Source organism: Nicotiana sylvestris, chromosome 4 (genome assembly GCF_000393655.2).
Source record: "Nicotiana sylvestris chromosome 4, ASM39365v2, whole genome shotgun sequence".
Classification (NCBI taxonomy): domain Eukaryota; kingdom Viridiplantae; phylum Streptophyta; class Magnoliopsida; order Solanales; family Solanaceae; genus Nicotiana; species Nicotiana sylvestris.
The window spans coordinates 151,368,712-151,391,573 of NC_091060.1; the positions used below are offsets into that span (position 1 = coordinate 151,368,712).

The window sequence follows — 22,862 nt, forward strand, 5'->3', positions numbered from 1 at the left end:
ATGCAAAGAAACATCAGAAATCAGAATTAACCTATTTTAATTAAGACTAAGCTGAATCAGGCTAAAGCTAAATCAATCCGGAATTAGCTGAAATAGGTAATTAGTTAACCAACTAACCCTATCCTAATTAACCTAATGGATGCTGAGAATAAACTTGCAAGAAGAATAAACATGAAAGAACAAAGAAACAAAACAAAAAGGGTTATCAAACACTAAACATGCTAAAACTTGGCAAATTAAATTCCTAATGATGAAGTCTAAACATGCAATTAACGAAGCTAAATACTTTGAAGAAAAGAAAAGATAACTTAAATCATACGGCTAAGTCAAAAGCAATTATCATGAGGGGGAATCAACGAAAGGCAAAAGAAAACTAAAGAAAAAGTAAAAGAAAATACATATTGCTCATTTTCTTTCAACAATAAAACTGGCCTAACTTCGAATTCTGACCCAAATATTTCGGGGTAAAATGAACTTTAGACAATAATCAATCGACTGCTCTTATCAAGAGCAATGGATTCATGGAAGTCTTTGGGTTCAAAGGCCCAAAATATTGCCGAAAATTGGAGGTAAGAGAAAGTTAGGGTTCCTAGGACTTCAAATTCAAGATTCAAGAAAATTGAGGTTGATTCGAAGGGGATCAATGGGGGTTTAGGGTTCAGAGGGATGCAAGGATTATAAGGTATGATTTTGGGGTGATTTGGGTGAACTAGAGTTTTTAGGCATCGATCTTAGATTTAAGATTCGAGATGTTTGGTGATAATTCGAAGGAACTGGGTTAGAGATTTGGAAAAGGGAGATGACGGGGGTTCTGTGGCGTTGATTTGGTGGTGTTTGGAACACCGGAACTGCCGTGACGCGATTTCTGGTGATGGTGGGCGGTGGAGACGGTGAGGTATTTTAGGGTGGCTAGGGTTTGGGGTTAGAGATAGAGATGGTCATGAAAGGGGAGTGTTTCTGGGGTTAGAGGATGGGTTCAGACAATGTTATATGAAAATAATATCAGTTCGCAACTGTTGGATTTGTGATGATCAACAGCTGGGATTATTTGGGGCGAAAACGGCGTCGTTTGGGGGGGGGGGTGAGGGATCTAGATCGGGTAAGATTGGTTTGGACCTGGGTTGGGATGTGTTTGGGAATGGGTTTTGGCTTAAAAATGGCCCAAATTCGAAAAATAAACACCCTTTTCAATTAACCAACTATTTTCTTTTTCTTTTTCTTTTTCTTTTCTTTAATTAAAAATCCTATATTAATCTAAATTAGTCTAAAATTTTAAAATTAATCCAAATATCTAATTACAAAAATTATAAAATTACTATGATCCTAAATTAGAAGAGAAAAATCACTAATCTAAAAATTAAAAGGTAAAAATGTAAAATGAGCTATTTTTGTGATTTTTATTTTTAAGAAAACAAATAATTAACTGATTAATTCTAAAAATATAAAAACAAAACCGAAATGCAATGCATAGTATTTTTGACATTTTTCATGGTTTAAAAAAAAATAAACGTGCACAAAAATGCAAATAATTAATAAAATCCTACAAAATGGCAAATTATTGGAAAAAATATATTTTCTTGGATTTTATAGGAGTAATTCATATAGGAAAAAAATCACATGCTCACAAGGGGTGGTAATAATGACGAATTCAAGCGTCTAGGGATTTACTCAATACTCACAACCCATATTCGGTTGCCCTTCTTGAAACTTGAATGTCCAATCATATAGGCATTAGAGATGAGTTTCACTTTTCTAATATGGCTGAGATCTATGCTCAAGGACAATCTGGGGGAGTTTCCATCCTGTGGCACGACACTATTGTCTAGCTCAATCATATACGCCTCGATGGCCAGGAAATTCATGCCATGATCCAGGTACTCCCAAATCCCCATCCTTGGTTATTTAGTACCATTTATGCTAGTACTAATGTGAATACTAGGAATCAACGGTGGCTAAACCTAGAAGATATAGCTAATAACTATAAAGGAATGTGGTTCCTAAGTGGTGATTTTAATGAAGTAACTAGCCAACATGATAAATGGGGGGGGGGGGGCAGACCTATCAACAGAAATAGAGCCTTACGTTTTCAATTGTGTATTAACCACTGTCACCTTATAGCCCTTGGCTTTAAAGGAGCGAAATACACGTGGTCAAATCATAGACATAATCGCTCCGATCTAATTCTTGAACGAATTGATAGGTGTTATACTAATAAACAATGGTTAGAATATTACCTTGATGCAAATGTTACCCATCTTCCTAAGATTTACTCTGACCACACCCATCCCCTCCTAATTTCACTCTCCCACCACACTAGGCTCCACACTCAACGTGTTTTCCGTCTTGAAAATTATTGGTCCCATCATCTAGATTTTAATTCCATTGTCCTGGACACCTAGTCTGGTCATAACTTACCAAATGCTACCACCCTTTTCACTACCAAAGTTAAAAATTGAGCTACCACAACTTTTGGTGATGTTATTAATAAGAAAAAAAATCATGGCAAGAATTAGTGTGATCCAAAATCCATTTACTATCCTATGAGTGCCTTCTTGAAGAATCTTGAATAAACACTCACTAACGACTATAGTAACCTCTTGAAAATTGAGGAAGATTATTGAAAACTTAGGTCGCGCATTAATTGGCTTAGAGAATGGGATGCAAGTACAAAATTTTTCCATATAAGTGTTCTAAATTGGAGAAGGAAAAATTGTATCTCTTTTTTAAAGATGAGCATAGCAATTGGATTAATTCCCCTGACAATCCTTCAACACACCTTCATATATTTCCAAAGCATCTATCAAACAAGCCACGAATCAGCAAACTGGGCAAGCATTCAAGCCCCCTCCCCCCCAATCTCCACTTCATACACTGATCTAGCAGCCTTAGACAAACTGTTACAAAACTACGAGATCACTAGGGCTATTTTTTCCTTTAAACCTTTCAAAGCTCCTGGCCCGGATGGGCTACACTCATTCTTCTACCAGAAATATTGACACATTGTTAAAAATACGGTTTTTGATTATTGTCACACCATCTTTGAAACCCACACCATCCCAGTCAACTCAATACCACATTTTTTTGTCTAATCCCCAAGTTTCCTAATGTTAATGACCTTAAGAATTGCCGTCCTATAGGGCTTTGCAATCAATTTATAAGGTCATTACTAAAATCATTGTCAACAGTATCAAACCTTTTCTGAACAACCTAATTGGCCCTTTTCAATCTAGCTTCCTCAAAGGAAGACGGGCGGCTGATAATGCCATCCTCATTCAAGAAATTATTCATCACTATAATAAAATCAAAGGCACCAAGGGGGAAATCCTCCTTAAAATTAATTTGGAAAAGGCCTTTGACCGACTTGAATGGTCATTTATTCGTAGAGCCCTGCACTACTTTAACTTTCCACCCAGTATCACCAAACTCACCATAGCTTGCATTAGTACCTCCCGTATTGTTGTCCTTGTAAATGGATCCCAAACAGAGTTCTTCAAGCCATCAAGGGGGATAAGACAAGGTAACCCTATGTCCCCGTACATTTTTATCCTTTGTATCGAGCTGTTATCCCTCCTTATAAATCACCAAAGTGATTTAACTCTTTGGGACCTTATCAAGCTTAGCCCAACAAGGCCACCTCTCTTCCATTTATTTTTTGCGGACGATTTAACCCTAATAGCAGCAGCTAATGAGAAATATGCCAATATAATCAAGCGATGTCTTGACTACTTTAGTACATTATCAGGGCAAAAAATAAATCACACCAAATCTAAATTACTCTTTCCAAAGAACTGCTCTATTAGTCTGAAAAATTTCATTTCTATCATCCTTAATATTAAAGTTAGTGACAGCTTTGGAAAATACCTGGGCTTTTCAATTTTGGCTAACAAGCCCAAACCAATTGACTACACATTCATCCTTGACAACCTCAATAAAAGACTAACTAGTTGGAAAATTCAATTTTTATCACTAGCGGAAAGAGCTACTCTTGTTCAAACCACCCTCAATGCCCTCCCAAACTACATTATGCAATACACGATGCTGCTTAGAAAAACCCACTGTCAAATTAACAAAATTCAATGTGACTTCTTGTGGGGCAGTAATCAAATCTCCAGGAAAATCCACTTTATTAAATGGGACACTCTCTCATTGCCAAAACATGTTGGGGGTCTAGGTATAAGAAAATCCATTGATAAAAATATTGTCGCTATTACAAGCTTCACTTGGTGATTCTTTAGTCATCCCACTACTATTTGGGCTACAGTTCTCAATTCCAAATATGTTGGTCGATACTCAGATACATCTCGCTCCTTTATATGGAAAAATATCCTCACAGGCTGAACCATTTACAAAGATGCTATTGTCTGGTACATTGGAGATGGTTCCAATGTTGACTTTTGGCATGCAAACTGGTTGCCTTGCACAAAAAGCCTACGTAGTATGATTCAAGGTCCCCTATCATACAATGACTCAAATCTCAAAATTTCGAACATTTTCTCTAATAACTCATGGGACCTGTCACAAATATCTTTTGAGCTCCCATCCCACATTTTAAACGAAATTAACTCCTTCCAAACTACAAATGACTATAATCACACTGATACTCCGATATGGGCCCCCACCATAAATGGAGTTTTCAGCACAAAATCTTTGTACCCTCTTATAACCTCTAATAACACTCAAATCCAAAGCAAAAAGTTTGCATGGCTTTGAAAACTGAAAACTTGGAATAAGATTAAGTATTTCCTATGGCAATGCTACCATGATCGATTACCTACTAAAACCTATCTATGTCACATTGGGATTGCCACTTCCTTGCACTACTCAGTTTGTTCCAACACTGAGGAAACTCCACAACACATTTTCTCTTTTGCCCAATAGCCAAACATCTATGGGAAGAACTGGGTGTTAGCATACAAACATTTGACACCCAATCTACCCATTGGACGGATAGCCTCTACAAGCATAAACCTCAAATCACATGCCATTCCATAACATGGGACTGTGTCTTTTCCTTTGCTATTTGGCTTCTTTGGCTAAATAAGAATAGAAACACCTTTCACAATCTTTGCAACCCAATAGATAGCAGCAATGTTATCTCAAGAGTCATGTAATATATTTATTGCAGTAACATCAATTGTAGTAAACTAGATAGACCCCTACCTATGTCTACCAAATGGGAGCCCCCCACCATGAACCAACTGAAAGTAAACATAGATGGGGCCTTTACGGGTAGATTTAAACAATGAGGGATATGAGGTATTTTTAGAGACTCCACTGGGGATGGATTCTAGGTTTTAGTTAAAAAAACAATGGCCCGTCCCCACTATACATGGAACTTGAGGCATTATGCTACGGATTAAAACTAGCAGTAGCTTATCATTTCACGAACCTCCAAATTGAGACGGATTCAACTTCTATACCATCACTAATCAAAACTGCTAATTCTCCACCATATAACGCACTTATTTCCAATTGCAGGTACTGGCTGAAGATGTTGAAGAATCTACCAATCCTACACAACTTCCGTTAAGGCAACAAGATAGCACATGAACTGGCACAATATGGAGTCTGGCAAGCCAATGTCTACTATAGTCAGATATATTCAGAAGTCCCAGACTACCTTAGAGATGTTGTGCAAGCTGACAAAGAGGGTATTAGTACTACTAGGACTAGCACCACTAATGTTGTTGTTTTAAATAATTTGGCTATGCTCGAAAACCCTTTAATGTATTCTTTTGGTTGTAATAAATTACTACTACTACCATGCCTACGTCTTCTCCCAATGGGAGGACCAGGCTATGTAACCCTACAACTTAAAAGTTTCTTCATTACCAAAAAAATCCATCTAAAATAAGATACCCTTCAATAAAAAAATATTGAAGTTATTTTCCTGTCTACAAATCAATTGGCTACTCTCGTATTCATGAGATATATACCTAGGACTGCTCTTCCCTTAACCAGAGGTCTCGAGTTTGAGCCTGGGTATAAAAAAATCCTTGTTAAGGAGCGCTTCCCCTCGAATGGGGCCCTACGCGGCGCAAATCTGGATATAGTCGGGCTCCAATATGGGTACTAGGCACCGGGTGAGAAACCAAAAATATAAATATGAGATATATACCTAGAGATATGCCGTAATGGCCCACAAAAGTTCTTTTATTGTATCTCTTTTAAAACAAGATAAAAAGTATTGGTGGAAACATATTGAGGATTTAAATTTGATGATTCGACTTTTAAGAGATTTAATACTAAATGTTAGTAAATCTGTATTGCTATAATAAACAATAAAACAGTAAATTTTCTGGAAAAACAGAAACAGAAAGTTAGTAGAACCAGAACAACAAAATAAATTCTAAAAAATAATATAGGAATAAATTGAGCCCACTGAACACACAGTGTGTCCTTAAGAAAATTATTCCCCTCAAGTACCGAGGTACTGGAATATATTCTCCCAGGATAGAACGATTTAACTCACCAGCATATTTTACCAAAAACTCTTGTGAACGGCGAACCACTCAATAGTCGTAAAACACATTGGAAAATATTGTGCAGAAGAAGAAGGAGATAATCAGAAAATTTAGTAAGTAAAAATTCTGGGATTCAAGGCATATTTACAGCCCATTTGGCACTGTTTCTGAAAAGGTTTGCAACCTTTCAGAACATCCATAGCTGTTGGAACAGGAGGGAATATTGCAAGAAAATTAGAAAACATATTTAAAATAATCCGGAAAAGAAAACGGACTGAACTGGGTCACTGGTCATGGGTTATTTCGGATTGAATTTTTGTTAATTAATTAAATTATTGAAAGAAATTTTGTCCAAAAAGATTAATCAATCAATCTTTGACCAAATCAGAATCCGAAGCTGAAGCCGAGCCGAGCGAGCGAAGACGACAACGGTGCAAGGCTTGTGTTCTTCTTAACTCTTTAAGAGCTAGAAGAAGAGCAATTGTATATATACCCATCAAAAGTCTTTTCTTTCTCCAATATGGGACAATGTCTCTTTGCTAAGGAGGGAAACTCAAATATTTCATTTTCCCTCCATTTCCCGTTTGCCCTCCTTAAGCTACACCAAGCTTAAAATTAAGCTACACCAAGCTTAAAACCCAACAATCCCCCATATGAATGGGGAATGGATATAAAATAAAGGAATGCACAAACGCATGTATGTTTTACATGCAAAAACTAATTCCATCTGGATAAGTAGGTTTCCCTTTGAACTTTCTGTAGTGAACTTATATCGAATATACTCGGTCAATCGGTAGATTTGATATCTTTGAACCATCGAGCTTTGTTGTATACCTAGACAACATAAGTCACACAATCAATCCTTAACCATCTATGGTTCTCACAGTTGTGTTCGTTTCAGCCATGAACACCGCTTGGTTTCATGAGTGCTTAGAGAATGGGCCTTTACTTTCATTCCCCTTGAAACGGCCTACACTTCATACTCACATAGATGATTCCTAAACATGTAATCCTGAAGACACACTATCTGGTCATATCCTGCCAGACTTAGCAAATCATTAAAAAACTTTAAGCTTTATTGACTCATCAAAAAGCCTTAATGCGTTACCTCAATTTTGAACATTGTTTTCATCACGAGAATGGGTTGAGTTATTTGACAATGTTGAACCATTATTCATAACTTTGTTTGATCTCTTTGAACCTAGCCCTTGGGATCTCCAGTTTGCTAGGTAGAGTTACCACCATGATGACTTGTCCTAGGCCTTAATCTCATTCTGTTTACTGATCTTTCAACTGCCTCTCTAGATAGGCCTTTTCTAAGTGGATCTGACACGTTATCTCTTGACTTTATATAGTCAATCGTGATAACACCGCTAGAGAGTATTTTTCTAACGGTATTGTGTCTCCGTCGTATATGACTAGATTTTTCGTTATACATAACGCTCTCTGCCCTGCCTATTGTCGCTTGACTATCACAATGTATATAAATAGGTGCCAAAGGTTTGGTCCAAAATGGAATATCTTCCAAAAAAATTCGGAGTCATTCAACTTCTTCACTGGCCTTATCTAAAGCTATGAATTCAGATTCCATTGTAGAACATGCAATGCATATTTGTTTGGATGATTTCCAAGACACTACTCCACCCCCAATTGTGAAAACATATCCACTCATGGATTTGACTTCACATGATCCGGTGATCCAATTTGTATCACTATATCCCTCAATAACGAAGGGATATTTGTTATAATGCAAAGCATAATTTTGGGTATGTTTTAGATACACCAAAACTCGTTTCATTGCCATCCAATGTATTTGATCGGGATTACTTGTAAACCGACTCAGTTTGCTAATAGCACATGCTATATCTGGTTGCGTACAATTCATGATATATATCAAACTTTCCCATACTCTTGCATAGTTCAGTTGTGAGTCACTTTCACCTTCATTATTTTGAAGTGCATAACTCACATCAATTGGAGTCTTGGAAAATTTGAAATTCAAATACTTGAACTTGTTGAGTACCTTTTCAATGTAGTGATACTGTGATAATGCTAGACCTTGTGGAGTCTTGTGAATTCTGATTTCTAAGATCACATCAGCAACTCCTAAGTCTTTCATGTCGAATTTGCTAGCCAACATGCGCTTAGTAGCATCTATATCTGCCATACCTTTGCTCATTGTCAACATGTCATCAATATATAAACAAACAATGACTTTATGACCTGGGGTGTTTTTAATGTAAATACATTTGTCACACTCGTTGATTTTAAACCTACTTGCCAATATTATTTGGTCAAATTTGGCATGCCATTGTTTGGGTGCTTGTTTAAGTCCATAAGCGACTTAACAAGTTTGCACACTTTCTTTTCTTTACTAGGGACCACAAAACCCTCAAATTGTTCCATGTAAATATCTTCCTCCAATTCTCCATTTAAGAAAGCTATTTTAACGTCCATTTGATGGATTTCAAGACCATACACGGCCGCTAGTGCCACTAACATCCTAATAGATGTTATCCTCGTTACTGGAGAGTAAGTGTCAAAGTAATCAAGGCCTTGTTTTTGTCTATAACCTTTGACAACAAGTCTTGCTTTATATTTGTCAATAGTGCCATTAGCTTTCATTTTCCGTTTAAAGATCCATTTCGAACCTAAAGGCTTATTTCCTGGAGGAAGATCAACCAATTCTCATGTATGGTTAGCCAAAATTGATTGAATCTCACTATTGACGGCCTCTTTTCAAAACGCTGAATCAGAAGATGACATAGCCGCTTTAAAAGTTTGAGGCTCATTTTCAAGTAAGAATATCACAAAATCTGGTCCAAAAGAAGTAGATGTTCTTTGACGTTTGCTATGCATTGGATCTTCTACACTTGGAGTATTTTCCCTTGGTTCTTCCCGATGTCTTTTAGGTATTTCACTTAACGACTCACATTCAATTTTATACGGATAGATGCTTTCAAAGAATTCAGCATTATCTGATTCCACTATCATATTAACATGAATTTCGGGATTATCGGATTTATGAACCAAAAACCGACATGCTTTACTATTTGTAGCATACCAATAAAAAAGCACTATCGTTTTTGGTCTGATTTTAACTCTTTTAGGTAAAAGAACTTGTACCTTTGCTAGACACCCTAACACTTTGAAATATTTCAAGTTAGGTTTTCTTCCTTTCTATTTTTCATAAGGAATAGATTGCGATTTGATGTAGGGTACTCTTTTAAGTATTCGGTTAGCTGTAAGGATAGCTTCCCCCCACAAATTCTGCGATAATCAGGAACTTATTAATAAAGAATTCATCATTTCCTTTAATGTTCGATTTTTCCTTTCCTCAATTCTATTTGATTGAGGTGTGTAAGGTGCAGTAGTTTGATGGATAATTCTATATTCCGAACATATTTCTGCAAACGGAGATTCATATTCTCCACCCCGATCACTTCTAATCATTTTGATCTTTTTATTCAATTGATTCTCCACTTCATTCTTGTATTACTTAAATGCTTCAATTGCTTCATCCTTACTATTAAGCAAATAAACATAACAATATCGAGTGCAATTGTCAATAAAAGTAACAAAATACTTTTTCCCACCTCGAGATGGTGTCGACTTCATATCGGAAATGTCGCTATGAATTAAGTCTAATGGATTTGAATTCCTTTCAACAGACTTATAAGGATACTTTTACAAACTTAGATTCAGCACATATTTGACATTTCGATTTATTACACTCGAATTAGGCAATACTTCTAAATTAATTAACTTCCGCAAGGTTTTATAATTGACATATCCTAAACGAATATGCCATAAATCATTTGACTCCAACAAATAAGAAGAAGCTAAAATTTTATTCGTACTGTCAACAATCATTACATTGAGTTTGAAAAGACCCTCCGTGAGGTAGCTTTTTCCAACATACATTTCATTCTTGCTTACAACTAGAAACTAAATTATTCCTAATTGTAGGAATATAAAGAATGTTGTTGAGCATTAACACCTTGCCGAAAGTCATCTTCAAGAATATCTTCCATAATCTTCAATCTTGGTTGTTGCATTATTTCCCATGGAAACCTGTTCTTCGGGACCAGCAGTAGAGTAAGTCGCAAATGCTTCTTTGACAGCACAATCATGTCGAGTGGCTCCAGAGTCAATCTACCACTCCTTCGGATTTCCAACTAGGTTGCTTTCAGAAAGCATTACATACAGATCATCAATGTCATCATTATTCTCCACTATGTTGGCATGTCCCTTCTTCTTATCCTTTTTCGGGAGATGACAATCAGGGACACTGTGACCAACTTTTCCACAATTGTAACAGTTGCCCTTGAATTTTCTTTTTGTTTTGCTCATTAGTCTGTCCAGAAGACCTCTTCCTCTTATTACTTTTTGGAGCAGTCCCCTCAATGATATTAGCTCCCTTGATCATTGAATTTCCACGAGACTTCTTCTCGGCTGTTTTGTTGTCTTCCTCAATCTTGAGACAAATCACAAGATCTTCCAACTTCATTTCTTTACGCGTGTGCTTAAGATAATTCTTGAAATCTCTCCACGAAGGAGGCAATTTTTCAATCATTGCAGCCACTTGAAATGCTTCATTCAAGACCATACCTTCAGCAATAAGGTCGTGAAAAATAAGTTGAAACTCCTGAACTTGGGTTCCAACAGTTTTGTTGTCTATCATTTTATAGTCTAGAAACTTGGCAACCACGAACTTCTTCAAGCATGCATCTTCAATCTTGTACTTCTTCTCAAGTGCGTCCCATAATTCTTTCGAAGTATTCACCGTACTGTATACATTATACAAGTCATCCTCTAAAGCTCTTAAGATATAGCTTTTGCAAAGAAAATCTGTCTATTTCCACGCCTCAACAATCATGAATTTCTCGTTGTCCGACATGTCCGCGACAGGCATTGGAGGTTCTTCACTGGTGAATTTTTGCATACCAAGTGTAGTAAGCCAAAAGAACACCCTTTGCTGCCATCCTTTGAAGTTGGCTCCAGAAAATTTTTCCGGTTTCTCGGCCGGTGGAACAACAGTCCGGCTTAACGAGGCTATCGTCGTTGCCGCAACAATCAAAGAAGAAATTCCGTTATCAATTGCTATTCTCACTGTCAACAACAGAAGAGTTCAATTAATGGCAAAATCAGAACAATAAACAATACTGTAATTAACAATAAATAATACGTATGATAAATAAAAATTGAAGTTTTTATATATGTTGTTTCACAGAAAACGATGAAGTTTTTATGTTCTTCAAATCGTTTTCTGAATTTCAATATTCTGATGAAGTTTTTATATCTTCAAATCAGAATAGTAAAATTCAGAAGTAGTAGAAAATCACACAGGTTTTAATCTCCAAAAACAGAATATAGAATATAATAAATTAATTTTCTTAAGATTGTTAGTAAATCTGTATTGTTGTAATAAACAATAAAACAATAAACTTTCTGGAAAAACAAAAACAGAAAGTTAGTAGAACCAGAACGACAAAATAAATTCTAAAAAAATAATATAGGAATAAATCGAGCGCACTGAACACACAGCGTGTCCTTAAGGAAATTATTCCCCTCAAGTACCCGAGGTGCTGGAATATATCCTCCCAGGATAGAACGATTTAACTCACCAGCGTATTTTACCAAAAACTCTTGTGAACGGCGAACCACTCAATGGTCGTAAAACACACTGAAAAATATTGTGAAGAAGAAGAAGGAGATAATCAGAAAATTTAGTAAGTAAAAATTCTGGGATTCAAGACATATTTACAGTCCATTTGGCACTGTTTCTGAAAAGGTTTGCAAGCTTTAAGAACAACCATAGTTGTTGGAACAGGTGGGAATATTGCGGAAAAATTAGAAAACTGATTTAAAATAATCCGGGAAAGAAAATGGACCGGACCGGGTCTCTGGTCATGGGTTGTTTCAGATTGAATTTTCGTTAATTAATTAAAAGGAATTTTGTCCGAAGCCGAAGCCGAGCCGAGCGACGACGACGCGAGTCTTGCCTTCTTCTTAACTCTTTAAGAGCTAGAAGAAGAGCAATTATATATATACCCATCAAAAGTCTTTTCTTCCTCCAATAATATGGGACGATGTCCCTTTGCTAAGGAGGGAAACTCAAACATTTTATTTTCCCTCCATTTCTCATTCACCCTCTTTAAGCTACACCAAACTTAAAGCTCAACACTAAACACATTAGACTTCTAAGATTATGAGTTCGAATTAATATTTGTTGATATTTTAGTTTTTTTTACATGTATAATTAAACTTTTTACCGGATTATTTTTTTCTGTTGTATTAAATTATGCATCTCGAGTACAGTTTTAGCTATTAGTAGTATGAAACTTCAATCACGTTTAATGTTGCATTTACTTGTCATGGGCTATTAATATATTGTTTCTCTTTTTGTTTTTCCTTATAGAAGGGTTGTATGGTCAATTTGCTTTGCTGTGCTAATTATAGGATTCCTGCATGGCAGATGTGAATAGGTGTTACTATAAGTTTAAGGTTGCATGTGACGAATGACAATGCTGCCAAAGTTGCTTGCTGACAACAATGTCGTGGGGTGAATAGTAATTAATTAAGTGCTCTTATCACTACTTTATGTAAGAAGGTAAGAAACAGTTTCTCGAATTGGAATGCAAGGTGAGAAATAACATACATAAATAAATTATTGTCTTTAGTAGGTCAGAATTTAATATAACTGAGCTCCATAGTAGAATTCTGACCTAACCGTTGAACTCTAATATTGATCTGGTTCCTGTTATTAATTTGTGTTGGAAACGAGAAAATTAGAAAAGCAAACAAAAATTAGTTCAATAAACGAAATATAAAATAATTTCGAGTTCATAAGTTGCTTGTGTATTCTTAAGGAATTTAAATCCCTCATTGTTGTTCAAGATTTTCGGATTAATTCCTCCCAAAATAGAACGGAATAACTATTCTGTGATAGCAGCACTACAAATCACAGAACTTTAGCGAACTCAACAAACAGAGTAAATCACACTTCACACTTATGTTTATTTAGAAAATAATGCAATAATGTAGAAAGTTTTCAGATTTTTTATATATGAAAAATGAGGCCAAGCCTCTAAATTTATAGACAATGAAAGGGTAAGATGAAGATGTACAATTCAAAAGGTGCCTCTTCCATTTTCTATTCACACACATTCACGAAATCTAACAGTTCCTTCCATCGAATCGGTCTTTAGAGTCGATAGAATATATTAAAAGCCTATTTCGCCGAGTTTCTTTTTGGACAAAGTGTTTTCTTTAGGTCAAATATTTTTTTTTTCAAAGTTAAGGAAATTGGTCAAACTTTTAGAAAGAAAAATATTTTTGAAAATAATTTATCTCAAAAGCACCTTTTGAGAAGCAAAGAAAGATAAATTATTCCCAAAAGTATTTTCTGAAACTTATACAGTATGCAGTGGCAAAGCTACATTGTTAGAATGATAGTCAATTGACTATTCTTTCTTGAAAAATTATATCGTGTATATAGGTAAAATATTAGATGTTAAAAATATATAATATGTAATGAACACTTTTTGTCCGAGAGTTCTTTTTTTACTTCTTTTAAGTTTGAACGCTTTTGGAAAGATAGAGTGATTTGTGGATGTATTATCTTTCAAACGCTACATATATAGGTGATACCCATGCGTTCTTCACTTGGCTTAGCTGGCTCCTTAATTTTTCTTATCCAAATCGGACTTTTCATCAGGTTGAAGTTTTTTGAAATTTTCCATGTTGAGGCACTTTACGACAGGAATGCATGACATGGGTACCAAGTTGATTAGTAAATGGATAATCATTTTAAGATAATGATTACTGCCTTTTATATTAAAAATCTCACTGGCCTTCACGTAAGCACATCGCTCGAGTATCGAGGATAGTGTCCTGGCCCCTGACCGAACCTTTCAGAATGTGTCCCCAATTTTTGGCTTATTGTCTACTGCTATCACGTTTTGAATCCTAAACTCTATTTGTACTAGCTACTTCAAAAATATTTGGATCATTTACTAGAGTGGCGTTTTCTTAAATAATTTAATATTTTTTTTATTTCGTTAAAGAACAATAATTAAGTCTACACCTAGTTACCTCAATTTCAATAGAAGCACCTCATGTTATATATATTTGTCAAGTAGAATAGGTCCATTGGGTCTAAGTAATTAAATTTCTCGAAGTTAAATTTTAGGACATGTTTGTTCATAGATTTTTTTCCCTTTTTGTTTTTTAAAAACGTGTTTATCTACGAAATTTTGCATGTTGTTGGAAATTTTTCGAAAATGACATTTTCAAAAATTATAATTTTTATGTCCAAACGTCTACATAGTTTGTCGTCAGTAAAATAGTATCAAACTTTAAAATGAGACCACAATGTTTAGCATTCGTTAAACAACAAATGATCGTTTAGATCCATGTGCATAAAGTAAATATAACTAATTCTTCTTGTTCAAATTAATAACCGGAAAAAAAAAAAAAAAGATAGAGGAAAGCAGATATAGATTGATGAGTTTAAGGAATCAAAGACCGGTAATAGTAAGTGATATCACATTCTAATACACTAAACAGTTTTTATTAAAAAAAAACACTATATATGTGTGATGATTGTTTTAAAGGTAAATTTTGCGTTTCGAGGCCTTAAAAGCCTCTTTAGGCATCACCTCGAATTGCGTGTGCAATCCGGGCGCGTAGCCGGAAAGCCATTATGTAAAAATCTGTTAAAAACGATGAATTTTGACTTTAAAATGAATTAAGTTGACTTCGGTCAACATTTTGGGTAAACGGACCTGGACCCGTGATTGGACGGTCCCGGAGAGTTCGTAGGAAAATATGGGATTTGGGCATATGCCCGGAATCGAATTCCGAGGTTCCAAGCCCGAGAGATGAATTTTTAAAGAAAATTATTTTTTGAAATTATTTATGAGCTTTGGAAATAAACGTATTTAAAATTTGATGGTATCGGGCCTATATTTTGGTTCCGGCGCCCGGTACAGGTCTTATATGTGATTTAAGATAAGTTTGTGAAATTTGGTAAGAAACGGACTTGAAATGACATGAATCGGACCTTATTTGAGGAAATTGGGAAAATTAGGAGTTCTTAACAAATTTCATGATTTTGATGCTAAGTTCATAGTTGTTGATGTTATTTTAGTGATTTGAATGCACGAGCGAGTCTGTATGATGTTTTTAGGTTGGTGTGCATATTTGGTTTGGAGCCCCGAGGGCTCGGGTGAGTTTTGGATAGACCACGGGGTGGATTTTGGACTTGAAAAATTGCAGGTTTTCAGCTGGTGCGATCAGGTCTGCAGGCTTCGCAATTGCGAAGCCTGGCTCGCAAATGTGAGCTCACAGATGCGACAAACCTTCGCAAATGCGAAGAATGGACCTGGCAGCCCGAGTCGCAAATGCGACTGTTTTCTCGCAAATGCGATTTTGCATTTGCGAACGGTCTCTCGCAAATGCGATGATGACTGGAAAGCTGAGTGGATCGCAAATGCGAAAGTCCATTTTTCTGAGGGGTTCGCAACAATTGCGACATCAGAGACCTGTAAGTTCATAACTTAGACGCATTTCAACCATTTTTCACACTCTTTCAAAACCAAAACACCCTAGGACGATTTTTCAAAGGCAACTTTTTCTCCAAATCGATTGTAAGTGATTTCTAACTAGTTTTCTTCAATCCTTAATATCTTTTCACATAATTTCAACTCAAAATCAATGATTTTCATGGGGAAATTGGGTGTTTTGGAAGAACCTAGGTTTTTCAAAAATTTGGGATTTGTACCTCAATTTGAGGTCCGATTTCAAAACAAATTATATATTTGAGTTCGTGGGGAAATGGGTAATCGAGTTTTGGTTCGAACCTCGGGTTTTGACCATGTGGGCCCGGGGGCATTTTTGACTTTTTGGGTAAAACTTTAGAAAACTTATTTAATGTATTAGAATTGATTCATTTAGCGTTTATTGATGTAATCAAGCAACTTGTGGCTAGATACAAGCGAATTGGTGGTGGAATCAAGATGTAAAGCGATAGTAGAGACTTGAATTGTGTTCGTGGCATCGAGGTAAGTGTTTGGTCTAACCTTAGCTTGAGGGATTAGAAGTCGAGTCCTATTTGCTATGTGGTATTTGTCGAGTTAGGCATGGTGACGAGTATCTATACGTTGGTGTCAAATATGTCCCTGAATCTTATATTATGATTATTATGGATTCGTTGTATTATTCATGCTTGGATGATGATTTCTATTATTGGGCAAAGTTTGTGGAAGTAATTGTGACATTTGAACATTGAGGAGCGTTGGATCAAGTTGTACAATGAAATGTGAAAGTATAAGTGGTAATTGTACCTTTTAGAGCATTGGCTCGAGTTGTGAAGTGAGTTGAGAAGTAAAAGTGAAAAAGAGAAGATGATCATTATATTATCTCCCTTGCCGGGAATTTATTGCTTTTAATGTTATCTCCCTAGCCGGGATGTTGATGTTTCTTATGATGTTGTTCCCTTGCCGGGACTTGATTGTTGAACTATTGTTCCCTTGCCGGGATTCTTATTGTAATTTCATTATTCCCTTGCCCTATTATTTGTGATTATTGTTTGGGTGAGGAAGAGTGTTAAAGCACGAAGGGTGATGTCGTGTATGATTTGTGAGGAAAGAGTGTAAAGCACGAAGGGTGATGCCGTGTCGCACGGCGTACTATTCCGTGCCGATTATATTGATTATATGGTAAGGATGGGAGTAAAAGCACGAAGGGTGATGCCGTGCACATTTTCATTATTTGACTGCTTTGGTGAGGATGAGAGTAAAAGCACGAAGGGTGATGCCGTGCACTTATTGATTCCTGATTCTTTGTCGATATTTGAGATATGTTGTTTCTTTTAAGTACCTGTTGCCTTTCTATTCTAAATTGATAGTTCCCCCGCAACATGTTACCCCTCTCATACTTGACTGTATATTACTGTTCTTCTTTTCTGTTGTATATAGTTAAATTATACATGTTTATTTGGTAGTCGGGTCCTAGCCTCGTCACTACTTCGCTGAGGTTAGGCTAGCACTTACCAACATATGGGGTCGGTTGTGCTGATACTACACTCTGCATTATGTGCAGATCTCGGAGCAGCAACTTTCAGACTGTAGATTGGGTGGCTGCCTTCAGTCCACGCGGAGATCCAAGGTAGTCCTGCAGGCGTCCGTAGGCCCTGGCGTCTCCCTCTATCCCTTTACTCCTGTTTCATTTACTTAGTTCAGAAACATTGTATCTTTTATCTTTCAGACTTTGTATGTAGTATTCTTAGATCGTTTGTGAAACTGTGACACCAGTTATGGGTGGTTGAAGCTCAAATAGTTGTATTAGATACATATTTCAGATAGTTTACTGTATTTCTTCCGCTTATTGTAATTTCTGCGGTCTACACGTTATTGTTTTATAATTGTTAAGGAATATAAACTTGGTAAAAGGGTAATTTGTTCAAACAGTCGGCTTGCCTAGCTCACATTAGTATGCGTCATCACGACTCCCGACGGTGAAAAATCCGGATCGTGACAATATGCAATTCGTGTTTTATTTCTTTTAGAGCCCTTCTTTTTCAAATAAATGCGAGTAGCTCGAAAAGGACATTTCAACTCAACTTGATTTTGCGTGTGTGATTGGGTAATATGCAGGACCCAGGTGACGGCCCTTTATCACATTTGACCACTCGTGTACTTGATTTTTGTTTACATGTATGGATTTAAATTATAAAAACCAACAATATAGAAAGTTTGTGCAATTACCATTACAATATTATATGATGTGACAAGTTACTTAGAGCCCGTTTGGCCCAAAAAAATCACTTTCTTCCAAAAAATTTCAGTTTTACGAAATCAGTATTTGGCCATAAAATTTTAGATTTTCACTTGAAAATAAATTTTAGAATTTTGCGAAAATTTAAAAATTACAAAAAGTTGTTTTTCAAAATTTTCACTCAGATCACGCACAAAAATTTAAAAACAACCCAAAATTATATTCATGTCCAAACACAACTCTAATTTTCAAATACCATTTTCACTTAAAAAATAATTTCACTTTTTTTTTCAGAATTTTAAAATTTTTATGTTCAAACACCCACTTATTATGTTTCGCTATTATTATTCCATGCTTGCTATAGAAATAATTGTAATTGATTTTTAAGCGATTTGATAATGTAAAATATCAGTATATATTAGTTAAACACATATTGTATAATATCAATGGGTCGAAGGACGTTGTTGGCAGTACTTTTATTACAATTTCTTTTTTTTTTGGGGGGCTAAAGCTACTTATTCTTGATATTATGTTCAATGTATTATACTTGTCGTCATAGTGTAGCTCCCCAACTTTCATCGAACCTGCATTTACGTATGATATATATTTTCGGACCAAGGATAAATAATACACAGCATTACCTAAGGCTGGCATGTGGGCCGGCTAGGCCCGGGCCCGCGAGTTCATATGGGCCTAAACGGGCCTAATCGTTTAAATCCGGAACCAGGTAGGGTGGGATCCTAAGTGGACCGGTTCACTGCAAAAGCCCGTGAGGAGAGGGACCGTGTGAGCCCAGGACCGACTGCTAAGTGAGCAGGTTCACCCGGTCCTAAACGGGTTCAAGCGGGCCCAACGGCTATTTTAAAAATAAAATAAAAATTTATTCCAAAATTTTTTTTAGCCGTTACTAAAGTTTAAAAAATGGTCGTTGACCTGCAAAAATAGTCGTTTACTATTTCTAAAATAGCCATTTAATCCCCCCCCCCCCCAACTTTGTTTTAACCCCAAACTTTTTACAATTACACTTTTCCCTATTTTCAACTATAAATACCCCCTCATTCTTTCATTTTTCTCACAAAATTATCAATCTCCCTCTCTCTCTCTCTCTCTCTCTCTCTCTCTCTCTCTCTCTCTCTATTTTTCTTCTATAATTGCTTACTTTATTGTTGCAATTTGTGAAAAATTATGAAGTCAATGGATTGAAGTATTCAAGTCTTCAATGATATTTAATTTTCAACAAGTTGTTCATCAATTCGGTAAACTCGTTCCAACTCTTAAGTTTTAATATTATAGTTTTGTTTTGTTTTATTTACTTTTGTATTGTTTGATTAATTAAGATGGTTTTTTCGTTAAAAAAATATTTAGTAAAATTAAGGAAAAATACAAGAGTGGTGAATCTAGTGGCCAATCTATTCCTCCTCCAATTCGCCGGGCTCCCCTACCCAAACCCCATAGCCGCGCTCCACCTGCTTCTATTCTTGATAGTGATAATACTTTATAACAATTTACTGAGAGTCAATATTTGCATAATGTTGGAGGTGGTGAACAATTAGATCATGAATATATGAATGCTCTTCATGGTAATCCAACTATTGATAAAGATAATGAGCAGGAAATAGATTTGGATAAAACGCAATCGGATGACGATACACCCACTAGTCCTGTTGCTGAAATTAACCCATAGAAGTAGACTTAGAGAATATTTTAAAAGATGCGATGAATTTGGCCTAAGAGAAAGAAAGGTTCCTAAACCTTGTCCAACTAGATGGAATTACATATATAAAAGTTTAGTTGTTGCATATGAATATAGAAACCCCATAAACTCAACGTTTAATGCTCATGTAAGTGATGATGATGAGCACCTTACAAATGCGGATTGAGCTAATGTTAAAATGCTTGTAGATTTTTTAGAAAAATTTCATATTGCTACAAATGAATTTTCTGGGCAATATTATCCGACTATTTCTAACTGTTTAGTTTATCTTCCAGAACTTGCAAATTTGTTTGCTTATTTTTCAGAGGGTGGGGAAATTTATGAACAAGCTATTGATTCTATGAGAAAGAAAATTAAAAAAATATTTTTTCCCTATTCCCCCTATTTATGGTGTTGCTGCCTTGTTAAATCCTACTATGAATTAGGAGGTCCTCAATATTAGTATCAATCTATTTATAATGGTTTAACACTTGAAGATGAGGAGTTGTCTACACTTTCGGACGCACAAGCCTCAATTAAAATAAATGCTCAAACTATTTATAGTGCTTATCAAATTGTAATAGATAATGCTAGACCAAATGTTCCAACTTCTTCTTCTAGTTCTCAATCATCTAAAAAGACTGCGAGAGTAAGAGCACTTATTGCTTGGGCCGGGTTAAGGGGTTCTCAAGATTCTAGTACTAGTGATTGTTCACAATTAAATGAGCTTGAAGTTTGTTTGTCACAGGGAATTGAGGAAGTGAATCCCGACGGCTCCTTTAATATTTTGGAATGGTGGAAGTCAAAGAGAAACACTTTCCAATTCTTTCAAGGATGACCCGAGACATTTTAACCATTCAAGCTTCAACAATGGCATCGGAGAGCGCTTTCAGTCAAGCAAGACTTCAACTTGGTGATTATAGAGCGTCTATGAGGGAGAGCTTGGAAAAATAAGTACTTTTCAGAGATTGGGTCCGTTCGGAACGAAGAAATTTTGGACTTGCTTAATCACAACCAGAGGTAGACGAAGCTTACGAAGAAATGCTAGCTGAACTTGCAGAGGATGCATCTTCGCCCGAAAGTGGTGATGAACAAGCTACTTTTCCGCCACCACCAACGGAAGTTCCTCCGAACCTTGAAGGATTTATGAAATTTGTAAGAGATACCATGTAAAATTAATATGTAACTTGTATTTTGGCACTTCTTGATTAATTTCTTTTTCTTCTCAATGGTGGTATTAGCACCTAGTTGTGCTCATTGCACTGGGGGAGGGGGGAGGGGAGACTAAGAAAGATATTGTCATGTTTTGTTAAAATATTATAACGCATTCATTTGAATATCTCTTTACAATATTTTGTGTTTTAAATTTGAATTAAAAAATTTAAGTCACAATTATATAATATAATTTACAAGAAATCGCCTTAGATAAAAATATTTTTTAAAAAATAGGCCAGACCCACTTAGCCCCCCTCCCCCATATATATATATATATATATACAAGAAATTGCCTTAAACAAATTTCTTTTTAAAAGATAAGCCAGGCCCACTTAGGCCCACATAGGCCCGGGACCGACCTACTTAGCCCGGGACCATTAGTTAGTGATCCTGGCCCCGGGCCGATTACTACAAAAAACCCGCGAAGCCCGGACCCATTTAGGACCGGCCCACGAGGTCTGTTTAGGCCCGGTCCCGACCCGCATTACACCCTTAGCATTACCTAACAAAAGAGGTCTTTAGTAAAAATGTGCTCTTATAAGTATAGTTTTCCAGGTAGCTACAACGCATTTTCAGCATACACTAACAGCTTGAGAGTAAATATTTTGAGTAAAATAACCTTGTAACCAATGGCTAAACCAGGAAATTCAATAAGGGTGTTTAAATTTTGAACATCCTTTGCCAGTGGGCTATGCAAAAGTGTTCAAAGTCTATTTTTAATCAATAACAAATAATATTTTACCTTATACGTGGTATATTTTTTGGGCGAAAGGTGATCAACTAACCATCCTTAGGCCAACATAGCTTCGCCCCTACTTGTAACTTGAACATTATAATTATTACTCCAATATGGTTTTGCTTTATAAAACTTCTTCGAAAGTTTGTCCAACCTATAAGTTTCATTGTTGAGAAAGGTATTCTAAATCCAAGAAGGATGATACTCTAAATGTAAATAAACCCCTCTTTACCTGTAGCTAGGAAGAATACTGTTGCCATTGATTTGAATTTAAACTTGTTAGTAGCCACAAAAAGCAACAAATTATGCTACTCGAATTAGTCAAAGTACTATACTGCTGAATGGATTTTTCGGTTCACCCAAAAAATGTTGGAGTATTATCACTTTTAACTTGCCAAAAATTATTTATACCTGGTAGCCGAAAAAAGTGTATAAAACTTGTATAATTTTTGTATATAACAAATAGAGTGTGTGTGTATATATATATATATACATACAAGTTTTATATACACACTCTATTTTATATATATTTTATATATATATAAAATATACAAATTTTATACATATTTTGGCTATATTTTTTACAACGACTATATAGTGTCATATTTTAAAAAGTGTTTAAATTTATTAGGAAAAAAATGTTTAATAATTTTAGAGAATATAGAAGTTAAACATCCGAATATTGATCACCAAGGTAAAATTTCTGATAACATGGATTACTGGACAACTATATTATGGTAACTTCTTTTACATATCAAAATTTCTTTGATGAAATTGCCACAAGATTAGTCTAGTTTTTATTATATGTTTGAAAAAACAAGCAGAAAAACAAAAGAATTTCACAATTAAACCTCAGATACATATGGAGATGCGGGGTATCGATCCCCGTACCTCTCGCATGCTAAGCGAGCGCTCTACCATCTGAGCTACATCCCCATTTGCTCACTGTACGACTCTTTTATAATTAGTTTTC

General features: G+C 35.7%; 2 protein-coding genes and 1 non-coding gene across 3 annotated transcripts; all 3 read right to left on the minus strand.

The window, feature by feature from the left end:
* Positions 1-8,004: 8,004 nt before the first annotated feature.
* On the minus strand, positions 8,005-8,643 carry LOC138890347 (secreted RxLR effector protein 161-like). The gene has a single exon (XM_070173728.1). It carries the CDS (start codon positions 8,641-8,643, stop codon positions 8,005-8,007), a length of 639 nt encoding a protein of 212 aa, XP_070029829.1.
* Positions 8,644-10,746: 2,103 nt separating this feature from the next.
* LOC138890348 (uncharacterized) lies at positions 10,747-12,283 on the minus strand. Its single transcript, XM_070173729.1, has 3 exons — positions 12,232-12,283; positions 11,412-11,576; positions 10,747-11,315 (listed from the first exon to the last, which is right to left on the minus strand). The coding sequence occupies exons 1-3, from the start codon at positions 12,281-12,283 to the stop codon at positions 10,747-10,749; spliced, it is 786 nt and encodes a 261-aa protein (XP_070029830.1).
* Positions 12,284-22,752: 10,469 nt separating this feature from the next.
* Positions 22,753-22,825, minus strand: TRNAA-AGC (transfer RNA alanine (anticodon AGC)). Its single transcript has one exon. It is a non-coding gene; the product is annotated as a tRNA-Ala (tRNA).
* Between the last annotated feature and the right edge of the window lie 37 nt (positions 22,826-22,862).

Bases quoted from the DNA above. Each gene is read 5' to 3' on its own strand.
- LOC138890347 (XM_070173728.1), bottom strand. From the start codon at position 8,643: ATGAGCAAAGGTATGGCAGATATAGATGCTACTAAGCGCATGTTGGCT.
- LOC138890348 (XM_070173729.1), bottom strand. From the start codon at position 12,283: ATGGTTGTTCTTAAAGCTTGCAAACCTTTTCAGAAACAGTGCCAAATG. The intron at 11,577-12,231 runs GTAAATATGTCT...TGTTGTTGACAG, and splicing joins GAAACAGTGCCAAATGGACT to TGAGAATAGCAATTGATAAC. The intron at 11,316-11,411 runs GTATGCAAAAAT...GGAAATAGACAG, and splicing joins CTTTTGGCTTACTACACTTG to ATTTTCTTTGCAAAAGCTAT.